The sequence below is a fragment of the Bombina bombina genome, chromosome 3 (genome assembly GCF_027579735.1).
Source record: "Bombina bombina isolate aBomBom1 chromosome 3, aBomBom1.pri, whole genome shotgun sequence".
NCBI classification, from domain to species: domain Eukaryota; kingdom Metazoa; phylum Chordata; class Amphibia; order Anura; family Bombinatoridae; genus Bombina; species Bombina bombina.
The window spans coordinates 256,417,006-256,444,101 of NC_069501.1; the positions used below are offsets into that span (position 1 = coordinate 256,417,006).

The following is a 27,096-nucleotide window of genomic DNA, read 5'->3' on the forward strand; positions in this document are numbered from 1 at the left end:
ATCCGGTTCATTTCTGACAGATCTCAGGGGTCTTCAAACTTCTTTGAAGGGAGGTAAATTCTCTCAGCAGAGCTGTGAGAATTCTTATAGTGACTGTGTATAAAAAAAACGTTGTTTTGTTTTCTTATGTACAAATTTAATTAGTGTTGTTTTTTACTAATGGGAACAAACCTTTGCTAAAAGTTGTGTTGTTTTAAAATTTGATGCAATAACTGTTTTTCAGTTCATTATTTCAACTGTCATTTAATCGTTAGTACCTCTTTGAGGCACAGTACGTTTTTTGCTAAAAAAGATTATAACCAAGTTGTAAGTTTTTTGCTAGTGTGTTAAACATGTCTGACTCAGAGGAAGATATCTGTGTCATTTGTTCCAATGCCAAGGTGGAGCCCAATAGAAATTTATGTACTAACTGTATTGATGCTACTTTAAATAAAAGTCAATCTGTACAATGTGAACAAATTTCACCAAACAGCGAGGGGAGAGTTATGCCGACTAACTCGCCTCACGCGACAGTACCTGCATCTCCCGCCCGGGAGGTGCGTGATATTTTGGCGCCTAGTACATCTGGGCGGCCATTACAGATAACATTACAAGATATGGCTACTGTTATGACTGAAGTTTTGTCTAAATTACCTGAACTAAGAGGCAAGCGTGATCACTCTGGGGTGAGAACAGAGTGCGCTGACAATGCTAGGGCCATGTCTGATACTGCGTCACAGCTCGCAGAGCATGAGGACGGAGAGCTTCATTCTGTGGGTGACGGTTCTGATCCAAACAGATTGGACTCAGATATTTCAAATTTTAAATTTAAATTGGAGAACCTCCGTGTACTACTAGGGGAGGTCTTAGCAGCTCTCAACGATTGTAACACTGTTGCAATACCAGAGAAACTGTGTAGGTTGGATAAATACTTTGCGGTACCGGCGAGTACTGACGTTTTTCCTATACCTAAGAGACTAACTGAAATTGTTACTAAGGAGTGGGATAGACCCGGTGTGCCGTTCTCACCCCCTCCAATATTTAGAAAGATGTTTCTAATAGACGCCACCACTCGGGACTTATGGCAAACGGTCCCCAAGGTGGAGGGAGCAGTTTCTACTTTAGCTAAGCGTACCACTATCCCGGTGGAGGATAGCTGTGCTTTCTCAGATCCAATGGATAAAAAATTAGAGGGTTACCTTAAGAAAATGTTTGTTCAACAAGGTTTTATATTACAACCCCTTGCATGTATCGCGCCGATTACGGCTGCGGCAGCATTTTGGATTGAGTCGCTTGAAGAGAACCTTAGTTCCTCTACGCTAGACGACATTACGGACAGGCTTAGAGTCCTTAAACTAGCTAATTCTTTCATTTCGGAGGCCGTAGTACATTTAACCAAACTTACGGCTAAGAACTCAGGATTCGCCATACAGGCACGCAGGGCACTGTGGCTAAAATCCTGGTCAGCTGATGTTACTTCTAAGTCCAAATTACTTAATATACCTTTCAAGGGGCAGTCCTTATTCGGGCCCGGTTTGAAAGAAATTATCGCTGACATTACGGGAGGTAAGGGCCACGCCCTACCTCAAGACAAGGCCAAAGCTAAGGCTAGACAGTCTAATTTTCGTCCCTTTCGGAATTTCAAAACAGGAGCAGCATCAACCTCCACTGCACCAAAACAGGAAGGAGCTGTTGCTCGTTACAGGCAAGGCTGGAAGCCTAACCAGTCCTGGAACAAAAGCAAGCAGGCCAGGAAACCTGCTGCTGCCCCAAAGACAGCATGAACCGAGAGCCCCCGATCCGGGACCGGATCTAGTAGGGGGCAGACTCTCTCTCTTCGCCCAGGCCTGGGCAAGAGATGTTCAGGATCCCTGGGCACTAGAGATCATATCTCAGGGATACCTTCTAGACTTCAAATTATCTCCCCCAAGAGGGAGATTTCATCTGTCAAGGTTGTCAACAAACCAGATAAAGAAAGAAGCGTTTCTACGCTGCGTACAAGATCTGTTAACAATGGGAGTGATCCATCCGGTTCCGTGGTCGGAACAAGGACAAGGGTTCTACTCAAACCTGTTTGTGGTTCCCAAAAAAGAGGGAACTTTCAGGCCAATCTTAGATTTAAAGACTCTAAACAAATTACTAAGAGTTCCATCGTTCAAAATGGAAACTATTCGGACTATTTTACCCATGATCCAAGAGGGTCAGTACATGACCACAGTGGATTTAAAGGATGCTTACCTTCACATACCGATCCACAAAGATCATCACCGGTATCTAAGGTTTGCCTTCTTAGACAGGCACTACCAGTTTGTAGCTCTTCCATTCGGATTGGCTACGGCTCCAAGAATCTTCACAAAGGTTCTGGGTGCCCTTCTAGCGGTACTAAGACCGCGAGGGATTTCGGTAGCTCCGTACCTAGACGACATTCTAATACAAGCTTCAAGCTTTCAAACTGCCAAGTCTCATACAGAGTTAGTTCTGGCATTTCTAAGGTCGCATGGATGGAAAGTGAACGAAAAGAAGAGTTCTCTCTTTCCTCTCACAAGAGTTCCATTCTTGGGGACTCTTATAGATTCTGTAGAAATGAAGATTTACCTGACAGAAGACAGGTTAACAAAACTTCAAAATGCATGCCGCGTCCTTCATTCCATTCAACACCCGTCAGTAGCTCAATGCATGGAGGTGATCGGCTTAATGGTAGCGGCAATGGACATAGTACCTTTTGCACGCCTACACCTCAGACCGCTGCAACTATGCATGCTAAGTCAGTGGAATGGGGATTACTCAGATTTGTCCCCTACTCTGAATCTGAATCAAGAGACCAGAAATTCTCTTCTATGGTGGCTTCATCGGCCACACCTGTCCAGGGGAATGCCATTCAGCAGGCCAGACTGGACAATTGTAACAACAGACGCCAGCCTACTAGGTTGGGGCGCTGTCTGGAATTCTCTGAAGGCTCAGGGACTATGGAATCAGGAGGAGAGTCTCCTTCCAATAAACATTCTGGAATTGAGAGCAGTTCTCAATGCCCTTCTGGCTTGGCCCCAGTTAATAACTCGGGGGTTCATCAGGTTTCAGTCGGACAACATCACGACTGTAGCTTACATCAACCATCAGGGAGGGACAAGAAGCTCCCTAGCAATGATGGAAGTATCAAAGATAATTCGCTGGGCAGAGTCTCACTCTTGCCACCTGTCAGCAATCCACATCCCGGGAGTGGAGAACTGGGAGGCGGATTTCTTGAGTCGCCAGACTCTTCATCCGGGGGAGTGGGAACTTCATCCGGAGGTCTTTGCCCAAATACTTCGACGTTGGGGCAAACCAGAGATAGATCTCATGGCGTCTCGCCAGAACGCCAAACTTCCTCGCTACGGGTCCAGATCCAGGGATCCGGGAGCAGTTCTGATAGATGCTTTGACAGCACCTTGGAACTTCAGGATGGCTTAGGTGTTTCCACCCTTCCCGCTGCTTCCTCGATTGATTGCCAAAATCAAACAGGAGAGAGCATCAGTAATTCTAATAGCACCTGCTTGGCCACGCAGGACTTGGTATGCAGATCTAGTGGACATGTCATCCTGTCCGCCTTGGTCTCTACCTCTGAGACAGGACCTTCTGATACAGGGTCCATTCAAACATCAAAATCTAACTTCTCTGAAGCTGACTGCTTGGAAATTGAACGCTTGATTTTATCAAAACGTGGTTTTTCTGAGTCGGTTATTGATACCCTGATTCAGGCTAGGAAGCCTGTTACCAGAAGGATTTACCATAAAATATGGCGGAAATACCTATACTGGTGCGAATCCAAAGGTTACTCCTGGAGTAAGGTTAGGATCGCTAGGATATTGTCTTTTCTACAAGAAGGTTTAGAAAAGGGTTTATCAGCTAGTTCATTAAAGGGACAGATTTCAGCTCTGTCCATCTTGTTACACAGACGTCTGTCAGAAAATCCAGACGTCCAGTCCTTTTGTCAGGCTTTAGCTAGGATCAAGCCTGTGTTTAAAGCTGTTGCTCCACCATGGAGTTTAAACTTAGTTCTTAACGTTTTACAGGGTGTTCCGTTTGAACCCCTTCATTCCATTGATATAAAAATGTTATCTTGGAAAGTTCTGTTTTTAATGGCTATTTCCTCGGCTCGAAGAGTCTCTGAGTTATCAGCCTTACATTGTGATTCCCCTTATCTGATTTTTCACTCAGACAAGGTAGTTCTGCGTACTAAACCTGGGTTCTTACCTAAGGTAGTCACTAACAGGAACATCAATCAAGAGATTGTTGTCCCATCCTTGTGTCCAAATCCTTCTTCAAAGAAGGAACGTCTTTTACACAATCTGGATGTAGTTCGTGCCCTCAAGTTCTACTTGCAGGCAACTAAAGATTTTCGCCAAACTTCTTCCTTGTTTGTCGTTTACTCTGGACAGAGGAGAGGTCAAAAAGCTTCTGCTACCTCTCTCTCTTTTTGGCTTCGTAGCATAATACGTTTAGCCTATGAGACTGCTGGACAGCAGCCTCCTGAAAGAATTACAGCTCACTCCACTAGAGCTGTGGCTTCCACTTGGGCCTTTAAGAATGAGGCCTCTGTTGAACAGATTTGCAAGGCTGCAACTTGGTCTTCGCTTCATACTTTTTCCAAATTTTACAAATTTGACACTTTTGCTTCTTCGGAGGCTATTTTTGGGAGAAAGGTTCTTCAGGCAGTGGTTCCTTCTGTATAATGAGCCTGCCTATCCCTCCCGTCATCCGTGTACTTTTGCTTTGGTATTGGTATCCCAGAAGTAATGATGACCCGTGGACTGATCACACATAACAGAAGAAAACATAATTTATGCTTACCTGATAAATTCCTTTCTTCTGTTGTGTGATCAGTCCACGGCCCGCCCTGTTTTAAGGCAGGTAAATATCTTTTAAATTATACTCCAGTCACCACTTCACCCTTGGTTACTCCTTTCTCGTTGTTTCTTGGTCGAATGACTGGGACTGACGTAGAGGGGAGGAGCTATATGCAGCTCTGCTGGGTGAATCCTCTTGCATTTCCTGTTGGGGAGGAGTTATATCCCAGAAGTAATGATGACCCGTGGACTGATCACACAACAGAAGAAAGGAATTTATCAGGTAAGCATAAATTATGTTTTTCTTATGCATTGTTATTTAAATAAATAGGTATTACTACTTACTACATTGCTCCTCTCTTTTGGCATCAGAATCCGCTGATCCCTAAACATGGTTATTAACCTGCTCTGCTAATCCTGAAAAATCTGGCCAGTTAGAACAGGATGTATCGAATCAATTCTCCTACAATTGCACCTATAAATCTGCATTTTACTGAATCCCCTGATTTATTAATGCAAAGTGTGCTTAAAATTGGGCAAGTCTGAATATAGATTCCTCTCACTTTGTTTGCGTTCGCCTAGGTGCACCGGTGCACTTACAAAAGGGTTACATTTGCTAGTTTTAGTCGCATTTCCTAGAGTCCAATTTATCATTCTTTTTGAGCCTTTGGAAAACACAACGTTCTCCTACAAATACGCGCATTATAGTTCTTCATAGGTACTGTGGAGAACAGTATTAGAAATCATTATGTCTTTGTGCTTGTGTCATGTTCACATCTATTTCTAATGGAGTACTAGATACATGCGCCTCTCCAAGAGCGGCTGCAGAGAACTTGAAGGAGAATACAAAGGAGAATTCTCCTATCCCTTGATAAATCTAGCTCAAAGTGTTTTTTTTGGACTGGTATTGAGCAACACTGTTCTAGAGTCTGTGTTTTAACTGCAATTCTTCTGCCCTCCTTTATGTATTGGTCCAGCATTACAGCATCTTCAACCTTTGGTTTTCTTCAGGTTTATTTCCCATATTTTTTTGTGGGTATTGGAAGAATGTAATATAAAATGTTTATGTTTAGTAAACAATTAAAAACTTTTTTATTTTGCCCCAATTTTCTATTCTTATTTTGAAAATCACGACTTTCTAATTCTTGTTCGTACAGGCTCCAGACTTAACACTGCTATATGTCTACGAGCCTTTGTCTGCACACGCTAGTGACTCATTATATCTGTCCATAATTGACCTCATATAGAAAATAAGATCAGGGAAACCAGCACCAATTTCTTTATTGACCCTAAACCTTTATATTTATTTATTTACTATTAAAACAACTAATACAATTCAATACAAATAGATCTGCCTATTATTCTTGAGTTAATCCTTTCTTTGAATAGATCATTTTAGCTAGCATTGAGTGTTTAATTTCCCTCTCAGAGTTGTGTGGAGTGTTGTTTCGGCTGCTTCCACATCCTTCCCTTGATAAAGTACATATGATATGTGCCCTTGCAAGGCTCTTTGGCTAGTGTCTGAAAGATATGTACCAGGAAACTGGAGGTCCTGTGTTAGCCTGTTACAGGCTAGTGTTTAACCATTTTTTTATTGCGTGTTCCAGGCAAAGAAACATTTTAAATCACCGATTTTTATTCCTGATAAACCAATGTTTTGTGTCTTACTGGTAGTCAAGGGGTAAAGGTACTGTTCTGTGATAGTCCTAGCAACCAAGTGGTTAAACAATGTATAGATATATACACACACACACGCATGAAAACTGAACAGATTCTGGTTCATGAATTTTTGGCTTGGCTTTTTGATGTTGGGAAAAAACGATCTCTTCTTTAGGACGTCATTGAGAGCACCTTGGCAATGCAATAGTCAGCATTGTCTGCAGCTCTGGGAGTGAGCTGGTCAAAATTGCTTTTAGCCGCTTGATTTTTTTCAGAGCAAGAGTATAAGTACCAGGAGATCTGTCCATGGAGGCAGTAGTTCTTGGTTAAATGACTTCATATAGGAGGGTTTAAATATTATTCTCAAAGGTTGTTATTCCTTTATTGAGATACAAATGAGAATGCTAGTTGTTCTCCAAGTAAGGCTTAGTGACTATTTCCTGTTCTCCTAGTAAGGCTAGCTTCCTGTATAAGATACTGTAGTAAGTTGCTTTGCTCAGTGTGGTAAGATCTGTCATTTAAAAGGTGTTAAAATAACTTAATGAACTGGGATTAATTCAACTAACAGCATTTGACCAATGATCAAGACTCATCATTTTTAAAACTTGTAAATGTTGTTTGTCAGTAACTCTCATCATTTGATATAAACCATCTTCGCAATAAGCCTTATGTTTATTTTATATATGTTTTGCTTAACCCCTGAATTCCCTGTTAAACATTAACCAGTTGGGTAATTTCAATAACAAATCTACAAGTTTTAAATCTAACATATTGTATTTATTTTTTAGATCTGCGATTTTGGATTGGCAAGAGTTGAAGAACTTGACGAATCTCGTCATATGACTCAGGAAGTTGTTACTCAGTATTACCGTGCACCAGAAATCTTAATGGGGAGTCGTCATTACACCAATGCTATAGACATTTGGTCTGTAGGATGCATCTTTGCAGAGCTTCTTGGACGAAGAATATTGTTTCAGGCTCAAAGTCCTATCCAACAGGTAATGTGGAGTAGTCCGTATTTTCCCCAATTATTGTTTGATTGACACAAGTACCTTTTTAAAAGGATAGTAACCTCAAAATGAAACTTTCATGAATCAAATAGAGCATGTATTTAAAAAAAACAACTTCCTACTATATGATGAAATATTTAATTTTATGTGCACACTTTTTGAGACAACAGCTCCTACTAAGTATGTGCAAGAGTTTACAGTATATGTGTTTATAAATCTTTGATTGGCAATAACTGTTTACATTTTAGATAATTTTTGGCTAAAATTTTGGCCGGGTGGTCATTAAAATCAGAAAATATAAAAAAAAGAGATAACTGGGGGTTCCCAATAAGGACCCCAAAAAGATTGTTAACTGCACTCCTCTGCTTGAAAATAAATCTCTACAGGACACAGACAAACTTAGCACAAAAGCATATTTATTGTAGAAGATATGTGCAAAATATAAGGTTAAAATATCTATAAAAATCCTAATGGGTCCTTCACTAATAAGACTAAAGCCGGCTATAAGATATTATTATTATGGTGCACCTCTATACAGTCCCATTTATAATGTATTCTTTGCTTAGTCCACAACTACACTAATAAACCTGCATGGATGACTCAAGTTCAGGCGTGGTTGGGCACCCATAAACAGGCTAGCTCCTTAAATAGTCAAATTCCCGAGCCCAGACACAAAGATACAAGCATTGCTAGTAGGCGCCATCAGAGGAAAACAAAACACGATCAGCTAGAGCAGGGAGGCTTCCATCAGTGTACACAGAGTCCACCACCCTCAACCTCGATACCTCGTATTTAACAATAGATCATCCTTTCAGTCAACACTTGACTCTCATGGGGAGTTGCCCAAGTTGTGGACTAAGCAATGAATACATTATAAAGGGGATGATATAGAGGTGTACCGTATTAATATCTTATAGCCGGCTTTAGTCTTATTAGTGAGGTGACCATTAGGATTTTTATAGATATTTTAACCTTATTTTTTGCACATAATAAATATGCGTTTGTCTGTATCCTGTGGAGATTTATTTTCAAGCAGAGTGCAGTTTACTAGTCTTTCTCATGATTTTCTAGTATGCACCTACCTATAGTTAAGATTATTTTTTGATAATGTTGGTGGGTAAGCAACTATTTTTGTTATTTCTTTTCTGGGTCAGTAAAATCAGCTGGGTTGTGCACCTATTAAAAAGGTCCTGAGGAAAACACTGCAATTTCCATATAGGGGTTATTACTGATATAGATGTGATTAGTACATTTTGCATATCTCCCAATGTCTGCAGTATAATCTGCGGGATATGGGTGTTAAAAAGTATGTGTGCGATGTCCCACCAATAATATGTGGACAGGGCTGCTTGTGGGAGAGGCAAGGTTACGTGAGGATGGGCTGGGAGACGTGTCATGTTCTGGGCAGGGCTTAGTCATTCACTTAAAACTTTGATACCGAGTTTCAGTACCCTGGGGGCAGGTAGGCGGCAGAGCTGTGGCGAGGTGCAGGGGTAATTTTTTCTGTTAAGATATATTTTTTGGTTAAAATGTCTCTTAGAGGGTAAATTCACCTTTTACTTATAGGGTGCAATCATTTTTTGGCCAAATGAATCATTATATTTAATTGTGTAGCGTTTTTTAACGTTTTAGGCAGTTTGAGAAAAAATTATGCGCTTTTATTTCTTAAAGGCGCAGTACACATTTTTCTAAAAGTTGTTTAAATCAATAAATGAGATGATCTACGACTATTGTGGTTATTACTAGTCTGTTCAACATGTCTGACATTGAGGAATCTAATTGTTCTATGTGTTTAGAAGCCATTGTGGAACCCCCTCTTACTTTGTGTACCTCTTGTACTAAAGGGGCCTTACAATATAAAAAGCATATTTTAGGTAAAGAAAGTGTGCCTAAGGATGATGCTCAGTCTAAAGAGAATCAGGATATGCCATCTAATTCTCCCCAAGTGTCACAACCTTTAACGCCCACACAAGCGACGCCAAGTACCTCAAGTGCGTCTAATTGTTTTACTCTGCAGTTATGTCAACTACCCTTCAAGAGTTATTATCTAAGTTGCCAGTGTTACAGGATAAACGCAGTAGGTCAGGTATTAATGTGAATACTGAATCCTCTGATGCTTTGTTGGCTATTTCCGATGTACCCTCACAGGGCTCTGAGTTGGGGGTCAGGGAATTGTTGTCTGAAGGAGAACTTTCAGACCCAGGAAGTATGTTACCTCAGACAGATTCGGACGTCATGTCCTTTAAATTTAAGCTTGAACACCTCCGCCTGTTACTTCGGGAAGTTTTAGCGACTCTGGATGATTGTGACCCTATTGTAATTCCACCAGAGAAATTGTGTAAAATGGACAAATATCTAGAGGTACCTACTTACACTGATGTTTTTCCGGTTCCTAAAGGAATTTCGGAAAAAGGAATGGGACAGACCGGGTATGTATCCCATATCAGACACCATTTGGGACTCTTGGCAGTCAGTCCCTAAGGTGGAGGGAGCTATTACTACCCTGGCCAAGCATACAACTATACCAATTGAAGACAGTTGTGCTTTCAAAGACCCTATGGATAAGACGTTAGAGGGTCTTCTAAAGAAATTATTTATTCATCAGGGTTTCCTTTTACAACCAACAGCTTGCATTGTTCCAGTTACTACTGCAGCAGCTTTTTGGTTTGATGCTCTAGAAGAGTCTCTGAAGGTTGAGACCCCTTTAGAGGATATTTTAGATAGAAGTAGGGCTCTCAAGCTAGCTAATTCTTTTATTACAGATGCCGCCTTTCAAATTGCTAAATTGGCGGCGAAAAATGCAGGATTTGCCATTTTGGCGCATAGAGCGTTATGGTTAAAATCGTGGTCTGCTGATGTGTCATCTAAATCACAGCTCTTAGCTATTCCTTTCAAGGGGAAGACCCTATTCGGGCCTGAGTTGAAAGAGACCTCATGATAAGTCTGTTAAGGTGAGGGGTAAACAAAATAATTTTCGTTACTTTCAAAATTTTAAAGGAGTACCCTCTGCTTCCTCTTCCGCAAAGCAGGAAGGAAATTTTACTCAGGCCAAGTCCGTCTGGAGACCCAACCAGGCTTGAAACAAGGGTAAGCAACCCAAGAAGTCCGTTGCTGCTACAAAGACAGCATGAAGGGACGGCCCCCGATCCGGGTCCGGATCTAGTAGGGGGCAGACTTTCTTTACCCAGGCTTGGGTAATAGATGTTCAGGACCCGTGGGCACTGGAAATCGTGACCAACGGGTATCAACTGGAATTAAAAAAAATTCTTCTTCCAAGAGGGAGATTTCTTCTTTCTCAGTTGTCTGTAAACCAGATAAAAATAGAGGCGTTCTTACGTTGTGTAAGAGACCTCTCTACTATGGGAGTAATTCGTCCAGTTCCAAGATTAGAACAGGGACAGGGATTGTACTAAAATCTTTTTGTAGTTCCCAAAAAAGAGGGGAACGTTCAGACCTATTTTAGACCTCAAGAGTCTAAACAAGTTTCTCATAGTTCCAGCCTTCAAGATGGAGACCATCCGAACAATTTTACCAATGATCCAGGAGGGTCAATATATGACTACCGTGGACTTGAAGGATGCATACCTTCATATTCCTATCCACAAGGATCATCAGTTCCTAAGGTTTGCCTTCCTGGACAAACATTTTCAGTTTGTGGCTCTTCCCTTCGGGTTGGCCACAGCACCCAGGATCTTGACAAAGGGTTCTAGGGTCCCTTCTGGCGGTTCTCAGGCCGTGGGGCATTGTAATGGCGCCTTATCTGGACGCTATTTTGATTCAGGCGTCAACTTATCTGATGAAATCTCATACAGACACGGTGTTGTCATTTCTGAGAACTCACGGATGGAAGGTGAACCTAGGAAAGAGTTCACTAGTTCCACGGACAAGGGTTCCCTTCTTGGGAACTCTGATAGATTCTGTAGACATGAAAATATTTCTGACGGAGGTCAGAAAGTAAAAAATTCTAAATTCTTGTCCAGCCCTTCAGTCCAATCCTCGGCCATTAGTGGCTCAGTGTATGGAGGTAATTGAATTAATGGTAGCGGCAATGGACATCATTCCGTTTGCTCGTTTTCATCTCAGACCACTGCAGCTGTTCATGCTCGGACAGTGGAATGGGGACTATGCAAATTTATCTCCTCTGATAAATCTGGATCAAGAGACCAGAGTCTCTCTTCTTTGGTGGTTGTCACCGGATCATCTGTCCCAGGGGATGTGTTTCTGCAGACCTTCATGGGTGATAGTGACAACGGATGCCAGCCTTCTGGGCTGGGGTGCAGTCTGGAATTCCCTGAAGGCTCAGGGTGTATGGACTCAGGTAGAATCTTGACTTCCAATCAATTTTCTGGAATTGAGAGCAATATTCAATGCACTTCTGGCATGGCCTCAGTTGGCTTCAGCCAAATTCATCAGATTCCAGTCGGACAACATCACGACTGTGGCTTATATTAATCATCAGGGGGGGACGAGGAGTTCCTTAGCGATGACGGAAGTATCCAGAATAATTCGATGGGCGGAGGCCCACTCTTGCTATCTGTCAGCAATCTACATCCCAGGAGTAGACAACTGGGAAGCGGATTTCTTAAGCCGGCAGGCTTTTCATCCGAGGGAGTGGGAACTCTATCCGGAGGTATTTGCCTCACTGGTTCACCGATGGGGCAGTCCGGAATTGGATCTGATGGCATCTCGACAGAATGCCAAGCTTCCAAGATACAGATCCAGATCCAGGTTGAGGGATCCTCAGGCCGAACTGATAGATGCCTTGGACGTTCAGCCTAGCTTATGTGTTTCCACCGTTTCCTCTCCTTCCCCGCGTGATTGCTCGGATCAAATAGGTGAGAGCGTCAGTAATTCTGATCGCGCCTGCGTTGCCACGCAGGACCTGATATGCAGATCTAGTAGACATGTCCTCTGTGCCACCGTGGAAACTTCCATTGAGACAGGACCTTCTCATTCAAGGTCCGTCCCAACATCCAAATCTAAATTCTCTGCAGCTGACTGCTTGGAGATTGAACGCTTGATTTTATCCAAGTGGGGTTTCTCCGATTCGGTCATCGATACTTTGATTCAGGCTCATAAGCCTGTCACTAGAAAGATCCATCATAAGATATGGCGTAAATATCTTTTTTGGTGTGAATCCAAGAGTAAAGTTAGGATTCCCAGGATTCTGTCCTTTCTCCATGAAGGATTGGAGAAAGGGTTATCAGCGAGTTCCTTAAAGGGACAGATTTCTGTTTTGTCAATTTTGTTACACAAACGTTTGGCAGATGTTACAGATGTTCAGGCTTTTTGTCAGGCTCTGACCAGAATTAAGCCCGTCTTAAGACCAATTGCTCCACCCTGGAGTTTGAATTTAGTCGGTGTTCTTCAAGGGGTTCTGTTTGAACCCATGCATTCCATAGATATCAAATTGTTATCTTGGAAAGTTTTGTTTTTGGTTGCTATTTCTTCTGCTTGTAGAGTTTCTGAGCTTTCAGCGTTACAATGTGACTCGCCTTATCTTATCTTTCATTCTGATAAGGTGGTTTTACGTACCAAACCTGGATTCCTTCCTAAGGTTGTTTCAAAAAGGAATATTAATCAGGAAATTGTTGTTCCTTCCTTGTGTCCTAATCCTTCTTCTAAGAAGGAGCGTCTGTTACATAACTTGGACGTGGTCCGTGCCTTGAAGTTTTACTTGCAAGCTACTAAGGATTTCCGTCAATCATCTTTATTATTCATTGTTTTTTCTGAAAAGGGTAGGGGTCATAAAGCTACGGGTACCTCTCTTTCTTTTTGGCTGAAGAGTATCATCCGCCTGGCATATTAGACTGCTGGACAGCAGCCTCCTGAAAGGATTACAGCTCATTCTACTAGGGCTGTGGCTTCCACATGGGCTTTTAAAAACGATGCTTCTGTTGAACAGATTTGCAAGGCTGCGACTTGGTCGTCTCTTCATGCTTTTTCCAAATTTTCCAAATTTGATACTTTTACTTCTTCTGAGGCTGTTTTTGGGAGAAAAGTTCTTCAAGCAGTGGTGCCTTCCGTTTAGGTCTCTGTCTTGTCCCTCCCGTTTCATCCGTGTCCTGTAGCTTTGGTATTGTATCCCACAAGTAAGGATGAAATCCGTGGACTCGTATCTTGTAGAAGAAAAGTAAATCTATGCTTACCTGATAAATTAATTTCTTCTACGATACGACGAGTCCACAGCCCTCCCTGTCATTTTTCAGACAGATTTAGATTATATTTTATTTTTTAAAACTTCAGTCAACTCTGCACCTTTAGCTTTTCCTTTCTCTTCCTAAAACCTTCGGTAGAATGACTCGGGGTGGAGGGAAGGGAGGAGCTATATATACAGCTCTGCTGTGGTGCTCTTTGCCACTTCCTGTTAGCAGGAGGTTAATATCCCACAAGTAAGGATGAAATCCGTGGACTTGTCGTATCGTAGAAGAAATTAATTTATCAGGTAAGCATAAATTCACTTTTTATTCTTACAACCGTTTACTTTTTTTATAATTATCATGTTTATTTCTTTCTAATGACACGGTGAGTAGACGGATCATCATCAATTACTGTTGGAAATATCACTCCTGGCCAGCAGGAGGAGGAAAAGAGCACCACAGCAAAGCTGTTACGTATCACTTCCCTTCCCTCAACCCTCAGTCATTCTCTTTGCCTCTAGTACAAGGAAGAGGTGAAGTAATGATGTATCCTGTTTTTTATTTTGAAGTCTGGGCAAGATTGCTCTGGCCTTCCATCACAATTTGGGTCTAGCTGTACTCCACGTTAGTCTCTTCAGCAGGGCTGTGGTGGCTTTAAAGCAGTTAGGAACTTGTAAAGTGGGCTTTGCTGCGTTTCCTAACATGTTGCTGCCCTGGTATAGAAATCCTGAGTAAGCTACCGCTGTCTTTTTACACAGGTCTCTGTGAGGAGCGGCATCCTCTCATACTTTGTGAGTCGTCTGACTGCTGGACGGCTAGAATGCAGGTAAGTGCCTTTTATCTTCTAAAAGTTGGGAGATTGTGCACTTTATATGTTCTGCAACTTTGATTGGGACATTATATACCCTAGTTGGGTATCCTTAGGCAGCATTCAGGCACTTATAGTGACTTTGAGAGACAGTCTGTTTCGCCTTCAGGGACTGAAGGGGTTAATCAGTATGTAGGTTTTTTTCCCTTAAATTTGTTTATTTTTATGTAAAAATGAATGACATGTATGCTTATGCCATTGCCTAGTCAGGGGGAGGTTTTTCCTTAGCAGCTGGGAGTAATAGCTTTATTAAGCACTGCATACTCGCAGTCCGTTTTGCCTCTCCCTCATGTATCTTCCGTTTCCTAGGGGAGCAGAGAGGTGGTGGCTAGGTAATCTGTCCGTTGAGAGGACGAGTAAACTATGGTACTCCGTTTTTTCTATCTGAACCGGGTATGTCGCTTTCCCTTGAATTTTAGGCGTCATGTTGTTTTCTCATTTTATTTCTCCTCAGAGAGGTGTAGTGGAAGGGCCATTTTTTTTCTGTGCTCAGTTTCTGGTCCCGTGACTCTGCCTCCTTACTCCGAGATCGGATCAGTGAGGTTTTCTACCTGCGTGTGCTATGCATCAGTAATACATATCAAAATAAAGTATTTAAGGTGTCCTTTTATCTAGGGGATTTAGTACCAGATTTAGAAATCTGAGGAATCCTGCCGTTTTCAATTCTGTCTCCTAAAAGTTTAAAGGGACAATATTTTAGTATATCAGTAGATTAGTACTTAAAGTCATTACATATGTTATGGGCAGTTTTGTTTAAGACCCTTCAAGTGACAGTTTTGTGTTTTTTAGGAGAACCCTTAGTTCTTGTTATAAGCATAGTATAGATAGTATGCTTGTATATATGTTTATATATGCTTATTTGTACTATAAGCATAGTATACTGTACCATAGGCAGCTTCTTATATAGATTCTGCTTAGTCCTTGACGTTTTATTTTTTAAAGTGACAAGTCAAGTTTTATTGTTTTCTTTTGGTTTGTTTTTTTTGGGTCGGAGTTTAATGTCTGCTCCTACAAACACGTCTGCCTTAAACTACCTTTTTAGAGTTTTTTTTGAAAATTTTATAGGGAACTTCCTTTTAAATTCTTCTGAGCCCTATGTCTCTCAGGATGATACTGTCTAGGCAATGCCGCAGTTTCTCCTTATTGTCCCAAGCCTCTATGGCGTCACATGCAGTGCCCTGTGATTCCTCTCAGTCTCCTGGAGGAGTGTATTTGCATACAGAATTACAGCTCTGATATCCTCTGCGGTATCTGCAGCTGGTCTGTTTCTCCCTGTTTTCAGGAAAAATGCAAGAGGATATTTAATGTTTCAGATAATAGGGTTTCTGCTCCACATGCTGCTACACAGGTTCACCTTCTTCTAAGTTGAGGGGGGTTTTCCGGTAGTTTCTGAGAGCGAATTCTCAGATTTGGAAAGTTTAATTCCTTCATCTGATACTGAAGTACTCTCCTTCAGATGTATGCATCAACACCTCTTGTAATGTTATAGGAGGTTTTAGCTACTTGGACGATACCGACCCACCTGTCATCAACCTTTGAAGTTTTGTTAACTATATCAGTTCTATTTCCTTCCCTGAGAAAGTGTTCTTGACGTACTATGGGAATTTTCTCAGCAATAGGAGAAGTTGGGGATATCCTTTCCCTGTCTTCCGTCCTTTAAAGGAATCTCCTGTCTTTGGATCTAAGGATGTTTTTTCTGGACAATATATGGTTCAGGTATCTTCCGTCCTTGAACAATCTCTCTTCAGAGATTTTGTCAATTGTCTTTCCCATGGATTTAATAGAATCCTCTTATGTCATTACTGCAACAGGTCTATGTGGCCTAGTGTTTAGCTTGTCTGTCTAGCAAGCTGAAGATCTTGAGTTTGAATCCAGCTGAGGCTACTTGCTTTTAACCCACTTCCGTCAGATCTTCGTAAGCTTAAGTTGGCCAGGTCTGGTCATTAAATGGATGGGAGACCACCTGGGTTCGTCGGAGGATAAGGTCTCATAGTGGTCAAATAATTAAGGATTTTTTCTTTTCCTCTCTCTGCAGTCCTATGTCCAGCCAATAGCAAGCTTTTTTGCTGCAGTGGGATTATTTTCCCTTGGTTGTTTCCATAATAGGAAGATCTCTCAGATCTATCTCAGAGAAAAGATTTTGTTTTGTTCGACTATAGTCTCCTTCCTGTAGTGTTTTTTCAGGATTTTCTGTCTCAGGGCGTGTGCTTCTGGAGACATCCCTGAGTAAGGTGACCATGGGCAGCAACCTGCTGTCTGATAAGCAGCCTAGGTTTAGATAAGAGACTATGGATTGTTCGGTGGGCAGATGCTCACACTGGCTGGCTGTCGTCCTCTTGCTAGGGGAGGACATTCTGTCTGTCATCCTCTTGTAAGGGGAAGACATTCAGGAATTGGAATTATCAGTCAGATGTTTCATATCGGGTAGTGTTTTCCCATCCAGGGGTGTTCTCTAGGTAGACCCTTTGGGGAAGCGCTGGAATTGCCTTGTTTTTATTGCCAAAGTTCCTAGTTCGGTGCATGGTCAAGTGATCCGTTGACCGTCCTGTTAGAGGCCCTGGTGTTTTCTTTTATTCTCATTTCACAAATTATTGCTCGTAATCTACAAAAGAGAGCGTCTGGTTTTTATTAGCCCCTATGCGGCATCGCAGGATTTGGTTTGCAGACCTACTGAAAATGCAGTCTCTCCTCTTTGGAGTCTGTCTCTGAGGAAGGATTTCTGATCAAGAATGCTTCCTTTATCTTAATTTCATTGCTGAAGTTGTCCGCTTGGAGATTAGACATTTAGTGTTGTCTAAACGCTGGTTTTTCTTTGTTGGTCATTTAGATCATGACTCAGAAGAGATTGCCATAGGTTATGGAGTAAATATCTATTTGTTGAAAATCCAAGAGTTCCTTTTGAGGTAGATGATCTGGAGAAGGGTTTATTAGTCAATTTCCCTGAAGGGTTTGAAGGGTTTTGAAGCCAGCTGCACCTACTTGCACCTTGTCTTGTTTTCACAAGCCTATCTTTAATTTTGCTAAGCGTCTGGCGGATGTGCCAGGTGTACAATCTCTTGCCCGGCCCTGGTTAGTATCAGGTTTCTATTAAGTCTGTTGTTCCACCTTGGAGTCTTAACATTGTTCTTAACCCCTTAACGACCGAGGACGTGCAGGGTACGTCCTCACAAAAAAGGCAGTTAACGCCTGAGGACGTACCCTGCACGTCCTCGGTGTGGAAAGCAGCTGGAAGCGATCCTGCTCGCTTCCAGCTGCTTTCCGGTTATTGCAGTGATGCCTCGATATCGAGGCATCCTGCAATAACCATTTTTAGCCATCCGATGCAGAGAGAGCGACTCTGTGGCCCTCTCTGCACCGGACATTAACGGCTAGGTTCGTTGGTGGGTGGGAGCCAGTGTGGGAGGCGGGTGGCGGCCATCGATGGCCCTGGATGATGCTGAGGGGATCGGGGGCGGGTATGCCCCGGGGTGCGCACGGGCGTGCGCGCGTGCACGGGAGGGTGGGGGCGGGCGCGTGCACGGGAGGGAGCGGGCGGGCGCGTGCACGGGAGGGAGCGGGTGGGAATCGCTGCACTACAGAAAAAGTAACAGTAAAATGGACAGAAAAGGGGGAAAAAAGTTGGACAAAAAAAAGATCAGGCAGGTGGTGGGGGTTGGTCTGTGGGGAAGGGGGAAGCTACACTACAGAAAATAAAAATAAAAACAAAAAAAAACTTTTTATTTTGCAAAATGGGTACTGGCAGACAGCTGCCAGTACCCAAGATGGCCCCCAATAAGGCAGATGGGGAGGATTAGAGAGCTGTTTTGGGGGGATCAGGGATGTTGGGGGCTAAGGGGGGATGCTACACAACAGAAAATGTAAATATGCTTTAAAAAAAAATTAAAATAAAAAAAACTTTTATTTTAGTACTGGCAGACTTTCTGCCAGTACTTAAGATGGCGGGGACAATTGTGGGGTGGTGGAGGGAAGTGAGCTGTTTGGGAGGGATCAGGGGGTCTGATGTGTCAGGTGGGAGGCTGAGCTCTACACTAAAGCTAAAATTAACCCTGCAAGCTCCCTACAAACTACCTAATTAACCCCTTCACTGCTAGCCATAATACACGTGTGATGCGCAGCAGCGTTTAGCGGCCTTCTAATTACCAGAAAGCAACGCCAAAGTCATATATGTCTGCTATTTCTGAACAAAGGGGATCCCAGAGAAGCATTTACAACCATTTGTGCCATAATTGCACAAGCTGTTTGTAAATCATTTCAGTGAGAAACCTAAAATTGTGAAAAATTCAACCTTTTTTTTTTATTTGATTGCATTTGGCGGTAAAATGGTGGCATGCAATATACCAAAATGGGCCTAGATCAATACTTTGGGTTGTCTGCTACACTACACTAAAGCTAAAATTAACCCTACAAGCTCCCTAATTAACCCCTGCACTGCTGGGCATAATACACGTGTGGTGCGCAGCGGCATTTAGCGGCCTTCTAATTACCAAAAAGCAATGCCAAAGCCATATATGTCTGCTATTTCTGAACAAAGGGGATCCCAGAGAAAAATTCACAACCATTTATGCCATAATTGCACAAGCTGTTTGTAAATAATTTCAGTGAGAAACCGAAAGTTTGTGAAAAAGTGAACAATTTTTTGTATTTGATCGCATTTGGCGGTGAAATGGTGGCATGAAATATACCAAAATTGGCTTAGATCAATACTTTGGGATGTCTTCTAAAAAAAAATATATACATGTCAAGGGATATTCAGGGATTCCTGAAAGATATCAGTGTCCCAATGTAACTAGCGCTAATCTTGAATAAAATGGTTTGGAAATAGCAAAGTGCTACTTGTATTTATGGCCCTATAACGTGCAAAAAAAGCAAAGAACATGTAAACATTGGGTATTTCTAAACTCAGGATAACATTTAGAAACTATTTAGCATGGGTGTTTTTTGGTGGTTGTAGATGTGTAACAGATTTTGGGGGTCAAAGTTAGAAAAAGTGTTTTTTTTTTTCATTTTTTTCTCATATTTTATACATTTTTTTATAGTAAATTATAAGATATGATGAAAATAATGGTATCTTTGGAAAGTCCATTTAATGGCGAGAAAAACGGTATATAATATGTGTGGGTACAGTAAATGAGCAAGAGGAAAATTACAGCTAAACACAAACACCGCAAAAATGTAAAAATAGCCTTGGTCCCAAACGGACAGAAAATGGAAAAGTGCTGTGGTCATTAAGGGGTTAAGATTTCTTCTACAAGATACGAGTCCACGGATTTCATCCATACTTGCGTGATATTATCCTCCTGCTAACAGGATGTGGAAAAGAGCACCACAGCAGAGCTGTATATATATAGCTCCTCCCTTCCCCTCCACCCCCAGTCATTCTCTTTGCCTGTGTTATACTAGGAAGAGGTAAAGTGAGGTGTTAGTTTTAGTTTCTTCAATCAAGAATTTTTTTATTTTTAAATCGTACCGGTGTGTACTATTTTCCTCAGGGAGATATGGAAGAAGATTTCTGCCCTGAGGTTGATGATCTTAGCAGTCGTAACTAAGATCCATGTTGGTTGCCACAGATTGCTGAAGGTAGTGCAAGAGAAATCTTCAGTGTGGAGAAAGGTTGCATGCTACAAGCATTGAGGTATGTTCAGTCTTTTATTTCTGAGGAGACTTGTTATATCAGAATTGGCTGACATTTTATTCACTGCAAGGGAAGGGGTAAGAAGTAGACCTGTGTTTAACCTTTTTTATTGACATAGTTCTGGGCTGAAGTGCTTATAAAAAGGGACACTGGGAGAGGCAGCTTATCGTTTTATTTGTTTTTGAGACACAAATATAAGTATGGCTGCAGCATTACTGTGCTGTTTATTTTTGGGGACCACATGTCTTTTCTTTCTAACCGTTTCTCATGCGGTATTACAGATTACTTGTTTGATGTCCATGATGGGCGGGGCCTATTTTCGTGCGCTCAGACGCGCAGTATAATCTGACTGAGAAGGCAGCAGGCATTAGCTCCGGTTGCGCCTAAACTTATGTTCTGACGACCGGATCATTATAGAGTCGTCTTGCGGTATCCTGAGGGCAGGGCGGTCATTTTTTCAAACAAATTATATTTTTTGCTATAAATGTCCTGTAAAGGTTAATTTAGCCCTTTGCTCTTAAGGTGCAATAATTTTTGGCCACGTTGAACATGTGCATTTATTCTTATTGCATTATTTAGCATTTTAAAGCAGTTTTGGGAAACTTGTAAGCCTTTTTATTTCTTAAAGGCGCAGTACACTTTTTTGTAAAATCATTGCAATCAATAAATAAAGTGTTTAACGACTATTGTGGTTATTGCTAGTCTGTTCAACATGTCTGACATTGAGGATACTAATTGCTCTATGTGTTTAGAAGCCATTGTGGAACCCCCGCTTACTTTGTGTACCTCTTGTACTGAAAAGGCCTTACAATGTAAAAAGCATATTTTAGGTAAAGAAAGTGTGCCTAAGGATGATTCTCAGTCTGAAGAGAATCATGTTATGCCATCCAATTCTCCCCAAGTGTTACAACCTTTAACACCCACACAAGCGACGCCAAGTACCTCTAGTGCGTCTAATTCCTTTACTCTGCAGGAGATGGCTGCAGTTATGTCAACTACCCTTACAGAGGTATTATCTAAATTACCAGTGTTACAGGCTAAACGCAGTAGGTCAGGTATTGATGTGAATACTGAATCCTCTGATGCTTTATTTACTAGAAGAGTCTAGCGCTGCGGAATCTGTTGGCGCTCTACAAATAACCAATAATAATAATAATAATTAAGGTTGAGATGACATTTTGGATAGAATTAAGGCTCTCAAGCTAGCTAATTCTTTTTTTACTGATGACGCTTTTCAATTTGCTAAATTAGCGGCAAAAAATGCAGGATTTGCCATTCTAGCGTGTAGAGCGTTATGGCGCAAATCTTGGTCTGCTGATGTGTCATCAAAATCTAAGCTTTTAGCTATTCCTTTTAAAGATAAGACCCTATTCGGGCCTGAGTTAAAGGAAATCATTTCTGACATTACTGGAGGTAAAGGCCATACCCTACCTCAGGATAAGTCTGTTAAAATGAGGGGTAAACAAAATAATTTTCGTTCCTTTCGAAACTTTTAAAGGAGGACCCTCTGCTTCCTCTTCCTCCACAAAGCAGGAAGGGAATTTTGCCCAATCTAAGTCAGTCTGGAGACCAAACGTGACTTGGAATAAAGGTAAACAATCCAAGAAACCTGCTGCTGCTACCAAGACAGCATGAAGGGGTAGCCCCCGATCCGGGACTGGATCTAGTAGGGGGCAGACTTTCTTTATTTGCTCAGGCTTGGACAAGAGATGTTCAGAACCCCTGGGCGCTGGAAATCGTGACCCATGGGTATCAACTGGAATTCAAGGATTTTCTTCCAAGAGGGAGATTTTATCTTTCACGGTTATCTGTAGACCAGATAAAAAGAGAGGCGTTCTTACACTGTGTAAAAGACCTCTCTACCATGGGAGTAATTTGTCCCATTCCAAAGCTGGAACAGGGTCAGGGGTTTTACTCAAATCTTTTCGTGGTTCCCAAAAAAGAGGGAACTTTCAGACCCATTTTAGATCTCAAGTGTCTAAACAAGTTTCTCAGAGTCCCATCGTTCAAGATGGAGACTATACCAGCTATCTTACCAATGATCCAGGAGGGTCAATACACGACTACCGTGGACTTGAAGGATGCTTACCTTCATATCCCTATCCACAAGGATCATCATCAGTTCCTAAGATTTGCCTTCCTGGACAAACATTATCAGTTCGTGGCTCTTCCCTTCGGGTTAGCCACAGCACCCAGAATCTTCACAAAGGTTCTAGGGTCTCTTCTAGCGGTTCTCAGACCGCGGGGCATAGCAGTGGCGCCTTATCTGGACGATATTCTGATTCAGGCCTCAACTTATTAATTGACAAAATTTCACACTGACATAGTATTGTCTTTCCTGAGAACTCACGGTTGGAAAGTGAACATAGAAAAGAGTTCATTAGTTTCACAGACAAGGGTTCCCTTCTTGGGGACTCTTATAGACTCGGTAGACACGAAAATATTTCTGACGGAGGTCAGAAAAACAAAGATTCTGAATACTTGCTGAGCACTTCAGTCCATTCATCGGCCATCAGTGGCTCAGTGCATGGAGGTCATTGGATTAATGGTAGCGGCAATGGATATCATTCAGTTTGCCCACTTTCATCTCAGACCACTGCAGCTGTGTATGCTCAGACAGTGGAATGGGGATAATGCGAATTTATCTCCTCAGATAAATCTGGATCAAGAGACCAGAGACTCTCTTCTTTGGTGGTTGTCGCCAGATCATCTGTCCCAGGGGACATGTTTCCGCAGACCCTCGTGGGTTATAGTGACAACGGACGCCAGTACTGTACTGGGGTGCAGTCTGGAATTCCCTGAAGGCTCAGGGTAGAGTCTCTACTTCCAATCAATATCCTGGAACTGAGAGCAATATTCAATGCGCTTCAGGCATGGCCTCAGTTGGCTTCGGCCAAATTCATCAGATTCCAGTCGGATAACATCAAGACTGTGGCCTATATCAATCATCAGGGGGGGAACGAGGAGTTCCTTAGCGATGATTGTTATCTGTCGGCAATCTACATCCCAGGAGTAGAAAACTGAGAAGTGGATTTTCTAAGTCGGCAGACTTTTCATCCGGGGGAGTGGGAACTCCATCCGGAGGAGTTTGCTTCATTGATTTGCCGATGGGGCAGACCAGAACTGGATTTGATGGCATCTCATCAGAATGCCAAACTTCCACCTTACGGATCCAGGTCGAGGGATCCCCAGGCCAAACTGATAGATGCCCTGGCAGTGCCTTGGTCATTCAGCCTAGCGTGATTGCTCAAATCAAACAGGAGAGAGCTTCAGTAATCCTGATAGCGCCTGAGTGGCAGCAGGACTTGGTATGCGGATCTAGTGGACATGTCCTCTCTACCACCGTGGAAACTTCCTTTGAGACGGGACCTTCTCATTCAAGGTCCGTTCCAACATCAAAATCTAATTTCTCTGCAGCTGACTGCTTGGAGATTGAACGCTTGATTCTATCTAAGCGAGGATTCTCTGATTCGGTCATTGATACTTTGATACAGGCTCGAGCACCTGTCACTAGAAAAATCTATCATAATATATGGTGTAAGTATCTTTATTGGTGTGAATCCAAGGGTTTCTCATGGAGTAAAATTAGGATTCCTAGGATTCTGTCCTTTCTGCAAGAAGGATTGGAGAAAGGGTTATCAGCGAGTTCCTTAAAGGGACAAATTTCTGCTTTATCAATTTTGCTTCACAAACGTTTGTCAGATGTGCCAGAAGTTCAGTCTTTTTGTCAGGCTCTAACTAGAATTAAGCCTGTATTTAGGACAATTACTCCTCCCTGGAGTTTGAATTTAGTTCTTAGAGTTCTTCAAGGGGTTCTGTTTGAACCTATGCATTCCATAGATATTAAATTGCTATCTTGGAAAGTTCTATTTTTAGTTGCTATTTCTTCTGCTTGAAGAGTTTCTGAGCTTTCAGAGTTACAGTGTGATTTGCCTTATCTTATATTTCATTCTGATAAGGTGGTTTTACGTACCAAACCTGGATTTCTTCCTAAGTTTGTTTCAAATAAGAATATTAATCAGGAAATTGTTGTTCCTTCCTTGTGTCCTAATCCTTCTAAGAAGGAGCGTCTGTTACATAATCTGGACGTGGTCCGTGCCTTGAAGTTTTACTTACCGGCGACTAAGGACTTTCGTCAATCATCTTCATTATTCATTGTTTATTCTGGAAAGTGTAGGGGTCAGAAAGCATACGGCTACCTCTTTCTTTTTTGCTAAAGAGTATCATCTGCCTGGCATATGAGACTGCTGGACAGCAGCCTCCTGAAAGAATTACGGCTCATTCTACTAGGGCTGTGGCTTCCACATGGGCTTTTAAAAACTATGCTTCTGTTGAACAGATTTGCAAGGCTGCGACTTAGTTGTCTCTTCATACTTTTTCCAAATTTTACAAATTTGATACTTTTGCTCCTTCTGAGGCTGTTTTTTGGAGAAAAGTTCTTCAAGCAGTGGTGCCTTCCGTTTAGGTCTCTGTCTTGTCCCTCCCGTTTCATCTGTGTCCTGTAGCTTTGGTATTGTATCCCACAAGTAAGGATGAAATCCGTGGACTCGTCGTATCTTGTAGAAGAAAAGGAAATTTATGCTTACCTGATAAATTGATTTCTTCTACGATACGACGAGTCCACGGCCCTCCCTGTCATTTTAAGACAGATTATATTTTATTTTTACAACTTCAGTAACCTCTGCACCTTTAGCTTTTCCTTTCTCTTCCTAAACCTTTGGTCGAATGACTGGGGGTGGAGGGGAAGGGAGGAGCTATATATACAGCTCTGCTGTGGTGCTCTTTGCCACTTCCTGTTAGTAGTAGGATAATATCCCACAAGTAAGGATGAAATCCGTGGACTCGTCGTATCGTAGAAGAAATCAATTTATCAGGTAAGCATAAATTTCCTTTTTACAACGGGCTCTGTTAGAGCCTATGCATTCCATTCATATTAAGTTATTTTCTGGGAATTCCTTCTGCTGAGAGAGTCTCTGAACTCTCGGTTCTGCTGTGTGATTCTCCTTATCTTATATTCATCAGATAAGACAGTTCCCTGTACCAAGTTTGGTTTTCTTCCTAAGGTTGTTTCAAACAAGTATATTATCAGGAATTTGTTGTTCCTTCTTTCTGTCCTAATCCTTCTTCTCATAAGGAATGTTTTTCACAACTGGGAAGTTGTGCATGCTCTTAAGTTCTTTTTGCAAGCTTCGAAGGCCTTTCGTCAGTCTTTCGCTTTGTTTTGTTTGTTTTTCCGGACAAGAACTGGCTGTGGCTCAACACACACGTAAACAGAGCAGTAAGCACAGAGCCATAGGTTCATATCCCCAAACAGCCCGGACGAGCAGAATGCTTCTCAGACCTTTTAAGTTAAATGTGAGGGTCAGTAGGCGTCTGCCACTTCTGTTTTTCTCTGGTTGAAAAGTATTATTCGTTTGGCCTATGAGATTGCTGGATAGCAACCTCCTGAGAGAATCACATCTGATTCCACGAAATCTGTTTATTCTTCATTACAAAAATGAAGCTTCTGTGGAACAGAATTGCACTGCTGCAACTTGGTCATTTTTGCATACTTTTTCCAGATTCTATAAATTCGATTCTTTTGCCTCGGCTGAGGGTTCTTTTGGGAGAAAGGTTGTTCAAGCTGTGGTGCCTTCTGTTTAGGTTGCCTGTCTTGTCCCTCCCTTATCTGTGTCCTCTAGCTTGGGTATTGATTTGGTAATTGATGATGATCCGTAGACTCACCGTGTCATTAGAAAGGAAAACTAAATTTATGCTTACCTGATAAATTTATTTATTTCTTGACACGATGAGTCCACGGCCCGCACTGTTTTTCAGACAGTTTTTTTGTTATATAAACCTCAAGCACCTCTGCACCTTGTGTTATTTAATTTCTCTCCTTTTCCTTTGGTCGAATGACTGGGGGTTGTGGGAAGGGAAGTGATACTTAACAGCTTTGCTGCGGTGCTCTTTGCTTCCTCCTCCTGATATTCCCAACAGCAATTGATGATGATCCGTGGACTCACCGTGTCAAGAAATAAATAAATTTATTAGGTAAGCATAAATTTCGTTTTTTTGTTTCGAACAGTACATTGTTTTTCAAAGTAATTGATTTATTAAATATTACATTTGCTTGGTATGTTATTTAGAAAAATACATTGTAGTGTAAAATATTCTACTTAGCATTATGTTTTTCAATTAATTCCCTTTTTTTTTTATTTTTTTATTATTTATTTATTGATCAATGATACATAAAAAAAAGTTTACATACAATAAAAGTACGTTTGTAACACTTAATATATTCCGTTTACACGGATTCAGAGGACACAGATATTGACACCCTTCACAAGAGACTTTACATTTTCATATAAAAAGGAGAAACTATGGAGGAGCTAGAATATCAACTACCCCTTCTTGTTATCCTTCAAGCGACAATTAAATTATAACTCATTATATATACTAATTATTTGTTGTTATACCTTTATATATCAAATTTTGCGTTTCCTGATTTAAGGTCTTTATATATAGTTCCCATTTATTCATGAATGTTATTTTCCTCATCTTGATGTCAGCAATGACATCATATTTTTCTATTATTAATTGTTGCCACAGTTTTTTCTTTAAATTACTGATGGATGGATACTTTCTCTCTGTCCATAATTTTGTAATTATCTTCCTAGCTAATATTATTACCATAGCAATAAATAATTTATATTGCATAGCCTTTTGATTTCGATTTTGGAGAAGAAAAATTGTTTGTTTATCAATTTTAATGTTTATTCCAATTATATTCGATATCCAGTATGCTACCTGGGACCAAAATTGGGAAATCCTCGGGCATTCCCAAAAATAATGCGACAAATCTGGGGATGGATATGAACATTTTGGGCAGGATGGGGGCTCACCTTTTTTCCATTTCGCTCTTTTAGTTGATGTTACATAATCCTTGTGTATAATTCTATACTGTGATTCTCTCAGATCACTTGCATATGTTGTCTGCTTAGCT

The 27,096-nt window shown here is 41.5% G+C and overlaps 1 protein-coding gene across 1 annotated transcript in view; it reads left to right on the top strand.

The window, feature by feature from the left end:
- The window catches only part of NLK (nemo like kinase), a gene marked incomplete in the record, with an annotated part of 697,670 nt that overhangs the window by 320,538 nt on the left and 350,036 nt on the right, over nt 1-27,096 (top strand). The window contains 1 exon segment of the mRNA XM_053706265.1: nt 7,250-7,459. Coding sequence (XP_053562240.1) covers nt 7,250-7,459 — 210 coding nt within the window.